The sequence below is a fragment of the Phlebotomus papatasi genome, chromosome 2, assembly GCF_024763615.1.
Source record: "Phlebotomus papatasi isolate M1 chromosome 2, Ppap_2.1, whole genome shotgun sequence".
Classification (NCBI taxonomy): Eukaryota; Metazoa; Arthropoda; class Insecta; order Diptera; family Psychodidae; genus Phlebotomus; species Phlebotomus papatasi.
The window spans coordinates 45,509,634-45,529,736 of NC_077223.1; the positions used below are offsets into that span (position 1 = coordinate 45,509,634).

Genomic DNA, 20,103 nt, shown 5'->3' on the forward strand with positions numbered 1-20,103 from the left:
AATAATAAAATGTTGCTTCTTTAATGCTTTTTCAAAATAGGTAAAGCAAATAGTTTTAGACTGAATTTTATGGGAAGAGCAATCACAATCTATCAATTTTTATAGAAGCACGTATACTGATACTGACTTCTCACCTCTCAAGTAATTAATTAATCAATAAATTTTAGTAACATTTCTGCGATCTGAAGTTTTGAAAAAAATGTAACTATGCTTTTATCTATATTTTTTAAACTTTTCTAGAGGACAAACCGTGAGAGATATCAACTTCTGAGGTCAAATTTTTGAAAATAACCAGTCACTATTAATTACTGGTTATTGTCTATTTCTTTTTTCGTTTGCTCGGTTAATCGAAAATTTAGCCATGACCAAAATTAATTATCGCGTACAACACTCCATTTCATATTAATCCGAAACACTTTCCCTTCTTTTAACACTAAACCCACCAAGACCCGGTCAAATTGACCGGTTTAAAATTAACACATATTTAAACGGTACAATGTCACTATCAAACTTTATGAATTTCTTAAAATATGCATGTAATATATTTTTCAGTGCTTAAATTTTAATTTTTTGCTCTTTTCCAAGACAAATTTTTTGAGTATCCTACCCTACCGTGGTTTGTCGTTTGACCGAAAAACGACCGAAAAACGACCGAAAATGGTCGGTAGGTTTAGTGTTAAGCAGTCAAACAATATTATTTTTATAAAATATATTAACCAGTAACCGGTCAAAAACTTATCTGATCACGCTCGTGAGTTACATCTGGTATTCAGTGACTCCCACCATAACTTTACGTCCCCTGTCCTTCTTCAGAGACATTATTTGTGTCATCTTCGCCGTTCTCTTACCCCTTTAAAATCACGTCTATCGATTATACCAAATCCGGTTCTTATAATTTTTTTTTATAATTGCAAATATATTTTTGAGAGATTTTTATGCGTTATCCTATTTACGCCAAGAGGCATGATTTTTCAATAAATTTGTCCAAGATTGAGTTCTTTCGAAATTTTTAAAATTTCTATAAAATTAAAACCAGAAATGAATCAGAAAATTTTATAAATTATTTAATTTTTGTATTTCAAACTGTATTTTGTTCTTCCATCTGGCTGTTATAGAGCTAATAATAACTAGTGATCATAGAATTTTTTATAATCAATTTGGCATTCTTATTCTGATGCTATAGCAATAGTATAGTGAACGTCATGTGTAATTTTTAATGAAAATCATTTAATAATTTCCTATGCAATTAAAAAATAGTATAAGCCCAGTTTAATGCAAGAATGCTCAATGAGCGTAGATTAGATTACAAACTAACCATGAATTGTGAAAATAACACTGGCCTATACGACCAGTGATTCGGGATTTTTTGCCGCCTTTCCCGTTGAAGTCGGCTGTAAAGCCGGTGGCAGCCGCAGATGGTTTAAGAGGAAATAAAATCTATCTATCCATTCATCTAGTAAAATAAAAAGTTCAGGGATCCTTTTGTAAAATCTTTCTTTAAAGAATCACATTACTCATCCAAACTTTCAGGGTTTATACTTTTGAAAGTATTATAGTGCCCGGGGCGTACTTATTCACAGGTAGACTTAGACTGGCATGTCATAATTTGCTTTAGAACGAATATTGAAGAAACCACTATTTATTCGAAGTAAACACCTCCCTTCCTATTCATTTAAATATTTATTAGCCTGATACAAACATTTTTTTTTAATAAATTATATATGCGATGAAAAATTTCCTTTGCTGGCTAATAGCCTCCCTCTCTCTACACACTAGACAAATTTATGCTCATATTGGAGCAAATTTCCTACGCTTGTGTAGGAAAAACTCTTCAATATGGACATAAATTTCTCAAGTGTGTAGAGATCATAAGTCTCCCCCAATCTCCCCTACTATTCAAAAGAGCAGTATACTTAAATTTATACTTAAGCTATACAGAATTAGGGCCGAAAAAGATTCAGGCTGATCTTCGAATATATTTAGCCTGTAAAATTTGGTACTAAAGATTTATCTCAAGATATCACACATCGAGGACTTAGAATTATCGATTTTAGAGGTCCTTTGCAAAAATATCCTTTACCTAATACTTTACTGCCAAATATTATAGGATAAATATTCTCGAGGATCAGTCTGAGTCTATAATTGGGCCTTTAAGGCTGTACCAGGTTGGGTAGTATTTTGATAAAAATGGGCAATAAAAAATTAATATGGTCGGTAAATTCAATAAAACGAATATTTTAAATTGTAAATGTAATATTATTGAAGGAAAATTCCTTCTCAGTGTATATTGTATTTCAGTATTTCAGGAGCCTTAATCCGAAGTAGGGGGAAGTGGGGCACCTTTAAAAGTGGGGCACCTTTGAAATTGGGATTTTTCACCTATTTTTAAATAAAATTTAGCCTTATCGTAATATAATTTAGCTGCATAAACAGATTGAGAAGCTAAATTACATTATGATATGGCTCAGTTCCACTAAAATATAGGTGAAAAACACCAATTTCAAAGGTGCCCCGCTTTCAAAAGTGCCCCACTCCCCCCTACAAAATGATCCTTTGAAAATTGTCAAAATTATAAATTAGCAATGGGATTTCAAGATTAGATAAATTAATGGAGCAGCAAACTTTTGCATATTTTCTCAGATTGTTTTCAAAACCAATTTTGATAATTTTTTACATTATCAACAATAATAATAATTTTACAGCACATTTTATAGAGGAGTTCGGGATTTGCTTACTTTCTAACTGACTCTTATGCCATGTGGAAGTAAGTGCAGTCAAGTTCGCTGCATTAAATTCCATTGAATTTAATGTCAAAAAGTGTTTGATCAGAGAATCAAACCCGGAATAACTGCATGTTATGCCCTAGACATACTTACGACTTAAGCCGAGAGACGGCTTAGTGGAAAATGATAGAAATACGGTTTTACCATTATTTCGAATACAATTACGCTAAGTCGCCTCTCGGCTAATCCTCAAGTCTGTTAAGGCCCTTAGAGCGCGTGCCCTACAGCTTTAATTTATTGAGTGCCTCTAAAATCAACAATGCAAAAATGTCTTTTATAGAACCATTTTCATTAATAATGCACAACATCACAGAAAATCACTCAGCATCATCTCATGAGACAAAGTACAAAATCACCACTCACCTGTATCGAACTGATGAACAATTATGTGCCACAATTTTCTTATCATGCCATCCATTCCATGTCGAATAGATGTCGACTGAATTTTGTGTATCGCGAAGACACTAAGATTTTCGACGACAGAGTGGGAAAAATGTTACTTCTAGGCGGGATCAGCGGTGTTTCTGTTTCACATATACAAGAAATAGCGCTCCGCCCTAATGAATAATTCACACACATCGCAACCACGCGGCAAGTTTGCCAATTCCAATAGTATTTTTATCATTTTGTCTGTCAATGCCGGTTTTCTCTGTCGACCAGGGGAATTGTTCTTCTTTTTTTTTATTTTCTTATATCAACATCTCGCCCCCCTTGAAGATATAAAATGACACATGTTTATTTATTCATTTTGACTGCATTAGCAATTTCCAGTAACTCACCAAAACTGATATTGGCTCTTTCAACATATTCCTTTGTCTTCTTTCTGCAGAGAAACAACGATTATCCCTATGCGTGGGATGTGGTGGTCAAATTCACGATCGTCATATTCTGCGTGTTGCACCAGATCTCGAATGGCATGCGGCATGTCTCAAATGCCAGGAATGTCGCCAATTTCTAGATGAAAATTGCACGTGTTTCGTCCGCGAAGGCAAAACATACTGCAAGAGAGATTACGTTAGGTATGACTAACACCACACAATCAACACTGACTTATTTTACATCATTCCTAAACACCCTTTTTTTACCATTTCTCTCCTTCTATTTTCAGGTTATTTGGAACAAAATGTGATAAATGTGGTAGTTCTTTTAGTAAAAATGACTTTGTAATGAGGGCAAAGACAAAAATTTATCATATTGAATGTTTTCGCTGTTCAGCATGTGCCCGACAATTAATACCAGGTAAATACAAATTATCTTAATTTATGTTAATTTTTAATCAACATTACTCTAATAATTTTTTTCATTTTTAATCATCACAGGAGATGAATTTGCTTTAAGAGATGGCGGTTCTCTGTACTGCAAAGAGGATCATGACGTGATAGAAAAGAGCGCCCAAAGTACCGTACCCCCATCGTTAGAAAGTAATAATAACAACAATAATAATACAAATTTAAGCAATAACAATCATTCCAGTGAGCTCGGTTCAATGTCAGGTAAGATCTTTACAATTTTTATTTTTTTTTCTTCCTTCGTCGTAAGCGTCGTAAGTCTCATTAAAATCTCAGTTAAACTTGAAATTGAACGTGATGAACACTTGCTTTCCGGGCTCAACATATTTCACGTTTTTTTTTAACAACAATAGGTGGCAAAGCGTCCCAGCTTTGCGAAATGCTCGAACTCATGAGATATAATCCACCATGAATTAGTTTTTTGCATGATCTTTTGGTGCTTACTGGTCTACTAGAGATCAAATTGAATCATAAATCACAAAAATATTTGAAAATAAAAAAAATCGGTACTTTATCGGTTCATTATCGTTGAAGACCGATGCAGAAGGGTTCAAAATTTTAATATCTTTCCAAAAAATCAAAATTTAAGCAAATCGATTGAAAAATGGGCCCTGGGCCCTCCAAAGTGGTTGACCTTTGACCTTCAATAATTTAAAATGGCAAATTTTCCGGGCATAGGTATGTTTGGATGAAATGTTCGCCTGGACTACCTCTAAAACATATCCGAAAATCATTGAAAAAGCTTGGGCCAATTTTGAGAAAAACCAAAAAAAAAAACATGGGTTTGGAAGGTATAGAGGAGGATGGGAAAAAACGTCTAGATAGAGATATAGTATTTTTATTGGGGGTCATCGAAGTCGATATCTCTTACTGTTTAAGTTAAGCTCCAGAACGGTGACTAGTTGACCCAGGAATAATCTAGATTTTATTTTAAAAAAAATGTTCTAGTTTTGGACATCCACAAGAACTCGATTTTATCAGTCCTAAAGGTTCTAAATAATCCAAAAACAATTGATTTCCCAGAATATCCATATTTTTCTGTGGGTAGTCCCAAAAGATGCGAAAGAGTTAGTTAGGGGAAACTGGGGCATCACCAAACACGGGGTACCACCAAACACTGTAATTTTTTAATCGGATATTCGACTTCAGAGGATAAGACCTATAGGAATTAATAGGTACTATAGGGATGTTTGTCCACTGAAGGAATGGTGGAGATAGTCCAAGTAGTTTAGAAATAAAAATTAGTGTTTGGTGGTACCCCGTGTTTGGTGGTGCCCCAGTTTCCCCTATTCTTTTTTCCCAATTTCTATATAATTGTAAGAAAGAAACCCTTTTTTAATCTATTTCAATTTATTAATTAATTTAACTATTTAATAGACGTAGCGACACTAAAACACAATTAAAAGATAATAAATCCATGAATTCACAATCGAAGATAAATAACCTATAACATATTAATCCAAAATCTATCAACTTTCTTAACAGGATCTACCTTATCTTATTGAGAATTTGCTTTGATTGAATGAAACATACTTAATTGAATTCCTGAATGTGTCCAACAGTGTGAATCTCATGAATATATGCCACTGCAGAATAATATTGCAATATCTATATCAACAAATCTTGAATTAATTGCAAATTTGCATTTTATCGCAAAGTCTATCAAAAGATATGAAAATGTCTCATTTACGTCCAACACAGAATATGATACAAAGTATAAGTGAAAAAAATTCTCATGTTGTATGGACAAAAGGCAGTAAATCTGTCTCTCCCCTTATTATATACTTAAATCAGTGAGCTTCAATTTTCGCTAGTAATATTTGAACAATTTTTACCAACATCCACCTAATGTTCAATACAAATATTTTTTTCGCCTGTCTCTTTTGTAACCTCATCATTCCAATGTTACGGGATTTATTTCTTATAGACTGGGGCCTCTTCTCGATACATCTAACGAGATAATTAAATAAAATAAACACAGATGCATTTGTTGCACTAAGAAGTTGGGTGAATTAGTAAAAAAAAAAAGAAGTCATGAACGTGCGAAGAGTTTGAGTTACGCGCGCGTCTTTATCTGAATTCGTAATCTATTGTTACGCATCGTCGTCCGCGACGACACGAAGGCCACCCACTCTCACTGCAGTGGACACCAAGCTAATTCAGATAATCACACGAGTCCACAATCTACCCTCGCCTTCTTCCGCCACCTCCTCATCTTCAGATCCAGACACTCTCTAGGTGTATTTGAAGAACAGATATATACATATCATAAACAAACCGCCATTTGATAATGAATGGCAATTTTCATGCACACTGCAAATGTTAATTAACTCCATGTTACGTTTTCTTTACTATTGACATTACGCCAGATCCAAAAAGAAGGATAACAGTGATCTTCTTTTAAATAACGACAAAGATAATAAGATCTAAATTTTGGTATTAAATGAAAGAATAGTAAGATGTTCTAGTTAATTTTAGTTCAATTTCATGTACAAATAGAATAGAACTTGTAGGTAAGGAAGAGCTTTAAATTTACATTCTACTATAAATTGATCAATATTTCTTTAAATCTGTTCTTTAAAATGAAAACAAAATTAGTCAATAAAATGTTTAAAAAAATAGAATTGAGTACTTAAATTTAGAACATTGACAGCAGTAAAGTCATCATGAGTTTTGGAACACTAATTTCTGTAAATATTTAGGTGCTTGACTAGGGGGAAGTGAGGCACCTTTGAAAGTGGGGTACCTTTCAAATTGGAATTTTTCACCTATTTTTAAATAAAATTTTGCCTTATCGTGATATAATTTAGCTGCACAAATAGATTGAGAAGCTAAATTACATTATGATATGGCTCAGTTCCACTTAAACATAGGAGAGAAATCTCAATTTCAAAAGTGCCCCACTTCCCCCTATATATTACAGTCATTTTTTACAGCTTAAAATTTTTTTCCAGTTAAAATTAATAAAAAATAAGTAATAATTTAGTTTATTTTTGCAATTTAAATTTTAGTTTATTCTAGAAAAAGTTCTAAATTTGAATAAAATCGATTTTGCTCAGACGGTTGAACACAGCAAAAACAATTTTAACTCGTTATCCAAAATAACCCAATCAGGCGATATAGGGGAATATTATACACATTTTCACATATTTTATACTAAATTTTAACTAAATACAGTAAATAAAAGTGCTGAAATGGAAAAAAATAAAATTGTTCTTCTGTGAGACATTGCATCTAAAAAAAAAACATCACATAGACTGTTAAAGGACCAGACCGTAATGTCATGCACTGAAATTTAGGACAATTAACCAGAGGTTCTTTGCATAAATTTCCTTAACCCTTTAAGGACGATTGGAACACCGATGTCCCATAAGGAAAATAATTTTTCCTGACTACCTGAAATTATTTTTTTCTTATATTTGTACCTAATTGCAAAGTAGAAGGTTGAAGGAACCTAGGATATTTTTTGAAAATCTCCAATTATCTCCAACCTTAAAAATGACGGATTTTTAAATTCTCATATTGAAAAATGATTTTAATTATTTTTTATACTTCTAATTTTTTTCAAGCCAAACCGTTTTGGAAAAAGAAACTACAATACTTATACGTAATATTTTTCATTAGACTGAAAATTATTAATCATTGGTATTGTCAGAAAAATTACTTAAATTTTTGGGCTATTTTCGTCCCTATCGCTCGTAGAAGTAAAAAATGCATCGAATCAGAATTTTTTGGATTTTCCAAAGTCAGATATAAGACGGTTCATTGATTTTGTTTATCGGTTTAATTTTTATTGCCGATTTTCGGTCCGTAAAAAGTGTCTCGTCGTTAAAGGGTTAACCTTATATTTTACAGTTAAATTTTACGAGCCAAATATTCTAGAAAATCACACTGAGTCTATTATTCTATTAGTCATTCACTTTCCTCTTCTAAAATTGAATTGAATTCATTTTCATCTCATTCTTAATCTTTACCACCCCCCATACGTCTACTGCCGTCTCACCGTTGCTTCTTACCTTCAGGACCAAACGGTGGAAATATCCTTTTTGTAGCTTTTATGTTTCGGTTTTACAATAAATGTTTTATATAATATTTCAATGGGTCTAGACTAGACCAGTCAAAAAAGAGAGCAAGATTGCTAAGCAAATCCAATCAGTTATAGGGGGAAGCATTGAATGTGGGGCAGATTTGAAATTGGGATTTATCTCCTGTTTTAAATGGAATTGAGCCATATCGGCCATATCTTAATGTTATTAACTTCTCAATCTGTTTGTGGAGCTAAATTATATAATGATAAGGCTCAATTTTATTTAAAAATAGGAGAAAAATTCCCAATTTCAAAACTGCCCCACATTCAAAGGTACCCCACTTCCCCTATGGCAATTTTATTATAACTTACTTCCCTAACTTCTCATAAGTACCATCAAAATAGATCTTTTCATTCTCTTAAATCTCCTGGACTATATAAAAGTGCTTCTCTTCCGATTTACTGAAATTCGAATTTGAAAGAGGTCAAAGGATCTAAAAGTATCCTCTTTAATTTTCTTACACTTTATCTTAAAAGAGAAAAGTTTTTCGTATTATAAGACTCTGTAAACTGTGGAGAGATAAATTACTATTAATATAATTTTTTTTATAATTTATTTTAATATTAATTATAGGTATTAAATAATTTCAAATTAAGCAAACTAAGCAATGTATAGGGGAGACTGGGGCAAAAAGTCACAAAACGGATATTTTATTTTTTTTACAAGCTACCCTAGCGCCCCAGAAATTTCTAATTAGAGCAGTCTTATAGGAAATTTACTGCTCTATGACTTTGTGAAAGTCATTTTCCTCTATTTTGTAAGGAAATACATTTATCGAGCTGTTTTCTAAAAGGTAATTTTGTGACCATTCTCAAAAATGCTGGGGCAAATAGTACCAGATATGGGATATTATCATATGTTTATTTGCTTTATTACGGGCTTCCGTAAATTTAAAAAAAAACTAGGTGACATATTTTTATAGAAAATTTATTCCTCTACACTTTTCAAGCTACTTTAGAAAAAAACACACAAGAGACTGCTAATCGTTTGACCAATGCACACAAAAAGCGGCGAGACGCGGAAATTGCGTTTCTTCTCGCCGTCAGAAATTCCTTCGGTCTTTGTTACTTTTTGCTCCATACCTTTTGTTACTTTTTACCCCAAGTGGTCATTTTTAATAAAAGGATTTCTGGAGAAAAGAATCTTTGTAAAATTCTAAAATAGTTAGTGGTTTCGTATTCAAAGAGTCCAAATCATTTAGGTAATATTTACCAGTACATCTATTTTGGAAAATAAGTAGGCCAAAATTGATATCTGCTGTAAGGAAAACATTTTAAAAATTGGGCTAAAAATTTCAATATTTTTTATTTTCTGAAATCTTTGTTCGAATTCTAAGAAACTTACGACTTTGAAGAAGGTCTATGGAAAAAATTTTAAACCGCTATCTCTTTTATCTTGGAAGATATTGAATTTTCAAATTTTCACTTTGTGATTTTTGCCCCAGTCTCCCCTATGTTATCCAATTTTTTTCAAGAAAAATGTGAATCATTGTGGAGATATGTTACAAAAAAAATACTTTGAAAATTTATCTCACCTTCATGAGACACACCAAGTCTTGCGCAATTTTTAAGCCACACCTAAAAACAGAAAAAATTATGAGCTAATTAAACTTCAATTGTCGGCTTCTTCGCAATCTCGATAGCAAACAAAGTTTTTTTTTGTTTATTCATATATAGGAGAATAGAATAGGAAATCTAATACAACAATCAGTGACGAGAAACACGAATTGACAACACAGAAATTTATATAATTTTATCTATTATCGATTGCGGGTGAATTGGCTGAAAGAGTTTGGGGGGAAGAGAAACATTTTTTTCTTGTCATTCAATCGAAATATTTGTTTTAGAAAAATCGTCGGTTTAACATCAAAGGGGCAGAGGACATGTAAGAAGAGGCTAATTTTTCGCCATACCGATAGACATATCCCAACCACATTAACTCAAAACCGTATACATTTGTCCATATATAAAACAATAGAATTTTGTTTTTGTTTTTTGTAAGAATTAGTATATATAGTTGGAGCACACGCAATCGATCATCTTTTCTGCCCAAACTAACACCTTCTCATGTTTCTTTTGAAAATTGCTCCAAAGAGAGCGGCTGAAACAAGACAAATTCGATATGTTTTGACTCTTATCGGCAATCGAAACCATGTGGCTCAACAAGTGCCTTATCACCTGAAGAAAATCAAACATCCCATTGAAAATGGCAAAAAAAAGGAGGAAGAAGAAAAAAAGAATCAGTGTCATATCGCTAGAGAAACACACCGCAACCCCTTCTCCAGCTCCCGCACCTGTGATCCCATCGGACTTCTTCATAAAGGCAATTTGCCGACACTGTCAAACAACTTCAAGAAAATTCATTTCACCAACACCCCTCGAAACTCCCCATTTGTTTTCCTTTCATCACCTCAAGAGGCTTCTATCAATACAGCCACAATGTAAAAAATGGCTTGAAATTACAAAAGATTACAAGGAACATGAGTGCAAACAACTAATTTCCCCAGTTAATTGTTGATTTTAATCAGAGCACCGACTTCATCCAAATTCAATTGATTTGTGCACACATACGTGAGAAAATAGAACAGAATTCACTTTCTTCGTTGAACGTTAACTTAAAAACACGACAGATGTTAATTTAAAAAAAAAAATAGTCTTACATTAAATTTCAAATTCTCAAAATTCGCCGTAAAATAAATAAAATTAGAATTTAGAAGATTTCTGAATTATAATTTTGCAACGATTTTAAATCATTGTAGGGGAAAGTACTCTCCCTTCGAACGTTCATGCCTTCGAATAATGTGAATTTTCTTTTATATTTCCGAATAGACTTACGGATTTCTATAAAATATTAGTTAGCTTATTATCAATTACTGCTAATTATGTGATATTTAAGTGTAATGGTGGCTACACACTAGAAGCAATTTTCGTAAAAAATTGCCCTTTTTTAAAAATTATTATGTTGCCTGTACAAGGATATAGAAAATTTTCTTTAAAAATGCATTTTTTAAAGAAATTTCTCCTAGTGTGTAGAGACCTTAAGTCTCTTAGGAAAATACAAGAAAATTCACATTATTCGAAGGCATGAACGTTCGAAAGGAGAGTACTTTCCCCTATAGGTAGTACCTATGCAAATGCTTTGTAATGATTGCATGATTCCGGGTTTCAGAAAACTTTTAAGCTTTTGATAAACGAAGAACTGTTAGGAAGAATGTCTTAACACCTTCAACACCATAATTACGTTAGTCAAATCCAGAGATAAGAAATAAAAAAAGTGGTGGCCTTATCACTTGATAAAAATAACGCTATAAAAGGGGTGGCAAGGCATCTTAGGTTTTGTGAAGTGCTCGAGCTCGTTATGCTACCTCAAAAATACATTTGCATCATTTACCGTTTACCGATTCTCAACTGTTTTGAACCGATTCATAAATCACTTTAAAAAATCCCACTACAGGATTGAAATTATACTGGTAGATATAAAAGGATCAAATTGATCCAAATTTGATCTTATTGCAAAGGATGGATCAAATTTCAAACTTAGAATACACATTTATCATAATAGAACATGTTTTAACATAACCTATTACTCACAAAATATTTCTCTCATCAGAGTGAACACCAAAGATTACTTTTCAATGTTATTACAGTAGACTCTCTCAAATTCAGGCATTTAGGACCGAATTGTCACCCGAATTAGATAGAAATTCGGGCGACAAACTTTTTGAAATGCAACGATTTTTTCTTCATCTGCATACACATATGTATTAAATTTACGTACTCAAATATATTGTAAATATCATGAAAATTCCTTAATAATGCAAAATCACATCAAAACTACATCAAATCATGGCAAATTTGAGCATATTTTCTTTATTTGATAATCCATAATCAAACTTGAAAAAATGTCAACAAACTTTTTTCAAATTTAACTGCTGTCCGAATTAAAAAGTAGCCCTATTTTAAAAGAGCCGAATTAGCGAGAGTCTACTGTACTCATTTATTATTTAGTTAAAAAAAAGTGATTCTTTTCAAATGATCCTTGATGATCCATTTATTTTTACCAGTGTATAATTATCGGTTCAAATCCGATTTGAACCGATTGGAAGCGGCTCAGACTTGTCAGAAATTCCAAGACCTTTCCAACTAGCCTAAATGTGATACCATTCGTTTTGATAAATGCGCGCTCTAGAGCCTTTTTAACCTTTGTCCTTGAAAAATCGTTATTAGGAATGATTCAACGGTATTTTCGCATATAGACGAAATGTCGTCCTAAACAACCTTGCATTGCACATTCATCGAAAATATGTTTTAATTAAATTCAAACTGCCGTGTCCCTTTGATCACAAGCAAATTTTTCACAAGTTGCTATAAAATATTGGTCAGCTTTCTTTAAAAATTGTCAAAATGCAATTAGAATAATTTTTGATACAAAATCAAGATATAATTATAATGTGAAAACTAATTTCATTGATTTTACATGGAGAACTCTTATTTAATTTTCACCAACGTTTATTTCTTTTTGAAGACATATTTTTGATTAAGTTTTCCACTACAATTTCCAAAAACTTGATAGAATTTCAAATGAAAATATAATATATTAAACAATTAAATTAACTGAGTTTGTAAATAATAAATAGTTAAATTATTTATATTAATTATAAATAATAAAAAAATTGTAATAAATAGTTTTCAATTTTGCAATTATTTAAGAATGTTCTTTAGGGAACTTTATAGCGGGTCGTTTCAATCAATCGAAATCCGAAATACTCATTCTCCTAAAAGCATCATGTTACTATTTCTAATCGTTTGACCTCTTCTAGTAATGGACAAACGAAGAGACGAATATCTAAGGACGAGAGTAAATTCGAAATTTAAAAAAAAAATCATCGATTATACTTACAATGCTCGCTCCCTAGAGTAGACATCGAGCAACAAAATCATAAAATTTCAATTAGAGATAGATTTTGCATCCAAAATCAGACTGAAGTTTTTACTTTTTAATTTTATTATTAGCAATTTTTTATTTATACTATTTTTTCATGGTATTTCTACAGTTTTTTCAGGTTTTTAATAGAGCAATTGAATTCTGTCATATAAGTCATATCTTTATGGTCATCGTGTAAATCCTTGTATAAATCTAATAAATTAGAAAAAAAATGTGAAAATACTCGCATTCAAGATTAAGAAAAACCAGTATTTGAAAAAGTGAGTGTTTGAAAAATTAAATCTTTTATTATTCAACTTTCCTATCTCCTGAAAATGCGCCAAATCATTCAATCAAGGTGAATTACTCTTTGAATTGTTATAATTTTGGCAATAATTTCGAAATAAATTAATGCTAATAAGCATAAAGAATAATTAGAAAATATTTATCTTCACTGTAACTTTGCAAGATTGCCTTCTGTAATTAATATTGAAAAATCCCGTTAAAACACACATAACCATTTTGCCCTTTTACATAAGATATATTGTTCACACCTCATACATGATAACTTGAAATTAATTTTAGTATTCTTACAAATTTGCTAATTTAATTAACAATTTTCACTTTTTCTCCACAAAGAGGTCATGTGAAATATTCCCACCGTAAGACTGTTCTTTAAAAGTTCTTCTAATTTCGGGATAAATTCTTTGATGACTTTATGAGATTATTGCGTTGAATTATGAGACTATAACTAAAGAAGCTATTTGTAGTGTAAAATCTTAATAAATTAATTTAAATGTGCCTTCTTCTAATAATAAAATATTTTATGATATTTACAGACTCTGGAAGTGAATCTGGCTCCCATAAGAGTATCCGAGAAAAGAGACCAAGTGGTCCATCGGGTGATGGAAAGCCTACAAGAGTTCGAACCGTTCTCAATGAAAAGCAACTCCATACACTCAGGTAATATTAACTTATCTTTTTCCCTGGGTACTTTCACAATTTCTCAGGCCAAAGACTCCTCTTTTTACCAATCTTATTCGCCTTTCTTAACTTCAATACCGGTGAAAATTACCACTTTTTTCCTCAAACATAATTGTCATCTATTACACTGAGATTTTCTTTCTTTGGTGAAACGTTCCAAATTGAAGTTTTTTTTTTCTATCCAAATATACGCAAAGAAAGGAGCAGACGCATGAAATAACCTGGTACCCAAATTAAGGCATTCATTACGTTAATTTTCTCTTCAAATTGTGATCTATGGAATTGAGGAAAAAAAATGCCCAAGAGATTTGTTTATCATCTTCTTCCTCACAAATTACAAGAGAATCTCTTCAGTGCGTCAAAGAAAAGAAGCCAAGTGTAAATTGTGCTATTGTGTCTCCTTCCTGGCCTCTAATTCGCGACTTGGCGTCATTTGACTCCAGGCGCCATGGCGCGTACTTTCATACCCCAAATTGACGCACACTTACCTCTTCTTTCACCTTCTTTGTCGTCAATAGAACATGCTACAATGCCAATCCACGACCTGATGCCCTGATGAAGGAGCAACTGGTGGAGATGACAGGACTCTCACCTCGTGTTATTCGTGTGTGGTTTCAAAATAAACGCTGCAAAGATAAGAAGAAAACGATGCAGATGAAACTACAAATGCAGCAAGAGAAGGTAATTTACTTTAGAATTTATCACTCTTGCATGGCATATATCTTATGGGATGGTATTTTTATTCTATAGAACTTAAATTAACTGAAAAACATTAAAATAAAAAAAAACACAATACATTCTTCTAATGTAGATTTATCTCTGTCCTCTCTGACTGAATGACCAAAACATTACTAAAATAGCCAAAAGTGATGAATTAACAGCAGCATTTATAAATCTGTTACATCAGTTGAAAACTATCGTAAATGCACTTTAGGGAATTACCTATAAAGGTTAATACGGTGTCAATATTCATTTTCACTATCTTGTTATCAATTTAAAAGCGATAAACGATATACCCGATAAACCAAATTCACATTCCCAGAATGTTGAAAAAGCTTTCATGAACAAAAATTGAATAACTTTTTTCAAAACAATTTCTCAATTCCCTTCTATGATTTATTTAAAAAAAATCGTGATAGGTAATAATAATACTTAATTTTAATACTTTGTTTTCTCAATCTCAAAAAGAGGAATTATATTCAATAAATTTTCCGAGTTTGGTCAACAATCATATATTTTGATGAAACTTTGAAAGTCCAATTATTTCAGGAAAATTACATTTGCTTCCCGGTTTTTCTATTTCAACCTAACGGTTAGAGATATCCACTTGCAGTCTTCGATGACTACTCGTAATGTCTATACATACCCTAAGGACACTTTTTTACTACAGTAGACTCTCGTTAATTCGGCTCTTTTACGATCGGACCACTTTTTTATTCTAGCAGCAGTTGAATTTTAAAAAAGTTTATCGACATTTTTTTAAGTTTTCGAATGAAGCAAATATATGATCACATTTACCATGGTTTGTCTCAGGAATGATTTGATTTTGTATTGTTAAGAGGTTTTCATGAAATTTACCATAAATATGAGTATGTAAACTTAATATGAATATGCAGAACAAAAAATCGTTGTATTTCAAATAGTTTGAAGCCCGAATTTCTCTCTAATTCAGGTGATATTTCGATCCCAAATGCCCGAATTTAAGAGAGTCTACTGTATAACTCTTACCATTTCCTATCTCAAAACATATTTTGTATTAGGAAAAGTTAAGACAGTTTCAAGAAATTAATTTTTTAACCTTCTTCCTATCCATTTGAAAGAAACGGCCTAAGCTATAACCCTTATTACTAAGCAATAGGTAATAACTAAATCCTATTTTACTTTAAAAAAAAAAAGTATTAGCTTCACAACGTTTCGCATTTGGGGTGACATAACATAATTGCAATAGTTTTAAATAGTTTCATGTTAATAAAGTCCATTTAGCATTGGGTAAATCCTAAGACGGTTATTATAATAAAAAGGGGTGGCAGAGCGTCCCAGGCTTTGCGAAGTACTCGTACTCTTGACTTTACCTCAAAAGCACTTTCGCATCTTTTACCATTTATCGATTCTAAACTGATTTGAACCGATTCATAAATCACTCAAAAGATCCCCTAGCCTAAAATAGTTTTAGGAGTAATAGAACTGATTTTGGCTTCATAACCGGTACATTACCGGTTTACGGTTGACAACTGATTTCAATCGATTTATAAATCACTCAAATCGTTGCCCCTAAATACCTGAGGAGTAATATAATATAATTAAATTTCGGATAAAAAATAGTTATAGGTTTAGGGTTGTACAGGAATTCCAAGGCCTTTTCAAAGAGCCCAATCGTGACAGCATTCGGTTGAGAAATATGCTCTCTAGGGCCTATTAAAGCTTTGACCTTGAAAAATCTTTATAAAGGAACGATTCAACGGAGTTTTCGTATAGGGTAGAGTGATATAATTTGGAATTAGTGTTACAAGTTGGACAATTCGCCGGTACAAGTTGGACATGGCTTTTTTCTTGATAAATACAGTACAAAAATTGTTTTTAAGCACAAGGAACCAAATTATAAAACTAAAACATTAAAAATACAAATAAAAATGAAGTAATAAATTTATCAAGACAAAAAACCCTGTCCAAATTGTCCAACTTGTACCACTGTCCAACTTGTACCACTTTACCCTATGCGCAAAATAAATGCCTAGATAATCTCTAATGACCTTTACGCACTACAGAAATTTACGTCCATATTTGACAGTTTTCCCTACCAAAGCGTAGGCAATTTGCTTCAATATGGACATAACTTTCTTTACTGTGTAAAGGCCATAAAAGATATCCAAAGAGGGAAAAAAATCGCGCGACATAGATTTGGATTAGAAGGGAGTAGCGGGGGCGAATGAAGGGCATGCTAATCATTCTAGGATCGACTTATGTGGGCCGGGGGTCACTCGAAGGTCCCAAATCTATATCTCTAACCATTTGGGCTTTAGGCATGGAAACGGTCGAACGGACGGACTGAAGTACTAACAGCTTGACGTCAAAAAAATTTTTTTTTTTATTGTAAATGCAGGGGAGTAGCTAATTTAATAAAAAGTGAAGCTATTTTTTTACTTAACCTTGTTAATATTTTGTATATTTTGCACCAAAAATCAAACAATTTGCTCGTAATTCTTCTTGGGGATTATAAATTATGTATTTTAGAATAACTTGTAATGCAAAATTTTGAAATATATCAAAATGATAAGTCAAAATTATCTTTGGGAAATACTTGTCATTAGGTTCATTTTATTTCTGTAAAAATGTATGGAAAAATGAATGTGGTTACCATCCTGTGTAAATGAGACGATAATAATTTATTTTTATAATAATGATTTTATTCTGAAAACGTACACTTTCATTTGGTTTTTTTAAGAATTCTAGATTTAAGAATTCTGTCATGAAACCTTGTAATAAATTGTTATTTTAAAAAACGGGTTTTATGATATAAAATTGAAAAATCTTTTAGAAGATCAAAATTTAATTCCAAAATGAAATTGTTCCACTCTCCTCTTTATCTCAAAAATAGTTTCTGCAATTTTTAAAAATTGTTTTTCTTTGATTCTTTAAGATTGTCCAGCTGATATTAAACCTCATTTATTTCTCGTGGCCATTTTCTGATATTTTGAATATCCTCAATGAAAGTCCCATATCTGTTAGATTCAAAAATCTTATTGAAACAGACAGGCACTAAAACAAAAAAACGTATTGCTCTGGAGGTTGGTCACCAACGCTAAGACGGCGGTGGACGCTGAAAACTACACGGGATCTCAGTTAAACGAAACTGTACTTCGAAAGCATTGTTGATGAAAAAAAAATTAAACAGAAGAACGTATAGCAATTTTGTCAAAATGGAATTTTTTATAAACCCTTTATGTGCCTGAAAAGTTTCTAAATAGCACATTCTAATATGAAATTCACCTGTTCAATTTTGTCGCAGACCATTTTTCTTTATTTTAATAGAACATGCTATTTTTAAGTAATTTTTAAAATCTTGATTTTGGCAATAAAAGTCTCTACATGGGTTTAAAGAAAAGCAAATAAGCCAAGAAAGTCGAACAGGAACGAAGCCAAATTCAGTAATAATTTCTTGCCCTATTTTATCTTTTACCTTCCGTAACTTTTACTTTTTACCCTGAGTGATTACTTGAGATTCAGTAAAGAATAAATTTTGGAAAATATATTTGGCAAAATTGATATCTCCCGCGTATAGAAAATAATTTTAAAAAAATACCTCCAGTTTCAATATTTGCTTTTATTTTCCAGTATTTCAAATATATTGAAATTTTATAAGTTTAAAGAAATTCATGAAAGCTATCTGGTTAAAATGAAATTTAAATCAGTCTTTTGCATATAAAGAAGATAATGAATTTTTAAATTTTCATCTGGTTGTATTTTACCCGAAATTACCCTATAATTTTTTTAGAACTCACTACAAAAACGTAAAAAACTGTTTTATGAAATAATTGTTATGCCATTTAATTTTTTCAAACAAGACATCATATATTAGAAAATTTAAAAACTGTATCAAGTTTACAAAAGAAGAAAGAAAATATAAGATAAAAGATATATTTTGATAAGCTTTACTGTGTTATCACACTTGCACATTAAAATTTTAATATGATTCACATTAATTGTCGCTGGTGAGAGTCCAAATGTGTAATTAATGTGTTTTAATCATTTTATATTCAAAATTTGATCTATTTGTTGATAAGAAGGTAGACTTGGCCCGCAAAATTTGATATAAATTGATTTATAGCATTAATGCGATTTTCTCTTTAATTTTTTAATGTGAAAAATATTTATGCTTTAGATAAATTTAAACTTATTTTTGCAGGCCAAGTCTACTTCTTTATCAATAAATAGAAAAACCCCAAATATTAAGTGACTCAAAGACACAAATAACATATTTGGACGCTCACAAGCGACAATTAATGTGAATCACATTAAAATTTTAATGTGCAAATGTGATAACGCCGTTAGAGATATTGCAAAATAGACCTACCTGGCAAAATTTTAATTGGAGAAGTATTTTTCCATAGGATGGCCGTAAAATGGGCTACGGAGCTATGCAAGGAATTCCGATGGTGGCGAGTTCTCCGGTTCGTCATGATTCCCCGCTCAATTTGCACGGATTGGAAGTGACGGCGTACCAGCCTCCGTGGAAGGCCCTTTCGGACTTTGCCTTACACGCGGATCTCGACAACAACGGTGCCGTGAATCCCCACACGCCCGCTTTCCAGCATCTCGTGAATCAGGTGAGTTCTCTGATAATTTAGCTAAAGCAGAGTTCGACTTAATGGCTTCATTGGGTCTTTCAGATGCACGGCTATGATATTGGCGGAATGCCTACGGCTCAAGGTCCACCGCCACAGATGAATGGACCTCCAATGGATGGAAGCCATCATCCGGACAGCACAGATTCGTACGTTACGTATCTGGAGAGCGATGACAGTATGCAGGGCAGCCCCTAAGGCATTCAGAGAGTGCTCAAAGACAAGCCACTTCCCTGGGAAGGAGGCTTTCAAAGAGAGTCAAAGGCGCAACATGCATTCAGGATCACTGAGAATGCATTGGAATCTTTATAGAGATTACAACCTACTTATAGTGGATTAATTTTGAAATAATGTGTAAATACTGTGAGAATAATACCAATAATTTAAATTTATAAATTTCTCCCTTTTCTCAAAGAGACCCTTCTTCCGATTTTTTTTTATTTTAGACCGAAAAATTGGAGTAAAATGCATTTAACAGGAGAAAAAATACAACTCCGAAATGAACTAAAAAAAATGTACAGAAAATATTTTGTGAAATTTATAATTTTATTTCGGGTCAAAGATTAAAACATATAGAGCATAATGCAGCAAAAACTCTTGTATCAAAAAAAAACAAAACTATTGTAATTAATCTCTAAATTATACATACATGTATTATTGTATACATACCGAGATTAAAGATTTTCAATATAAA

The 20,103-nt window shown here is 32.1% G+C and overlaps 1 protein-coding gene across 1 annotated transcript in view; it reads left to right on the forward strand.

Annotated features, from left to right (window-relative positions):
- Positions 1-20,103, forward strand: part of LOC129801259 (insulin gene enhancer protein isl-1) — a 51,968-nt gene extending 31,865 nt beyond the window's left edge. Inside the window, exons 2-8 of the mRNA XM_055846145.1 lie at positions 3,613-3,802; positions 3,892-4,022; positions 4,103-4,276; positions 13,923-14,046; positions 14,586-14,748; positions 19,176-19,391; positions 19,455-20,103. Coding sequence (XP_055702120.1) covers positions 3,613-3,802; positions 3,892-4,022; positions 4,103-4,276; positions 13,923-14,046; positions 14,586-14,748; positions 19,176-19,391; positions 19,455-19,607 — 1,151 coding nt within the window. The 3' untranslated portion in view covers positions 19,608-20,103. The remainder of the gene's footprint in view (positions 1-3,612; positions 3,803-3,891; positions 4,023-4,102; positions 4,277-13,922; positions 14,047-14,585; positions 14,749-19,175; positions 19,392-19,454) is intronic.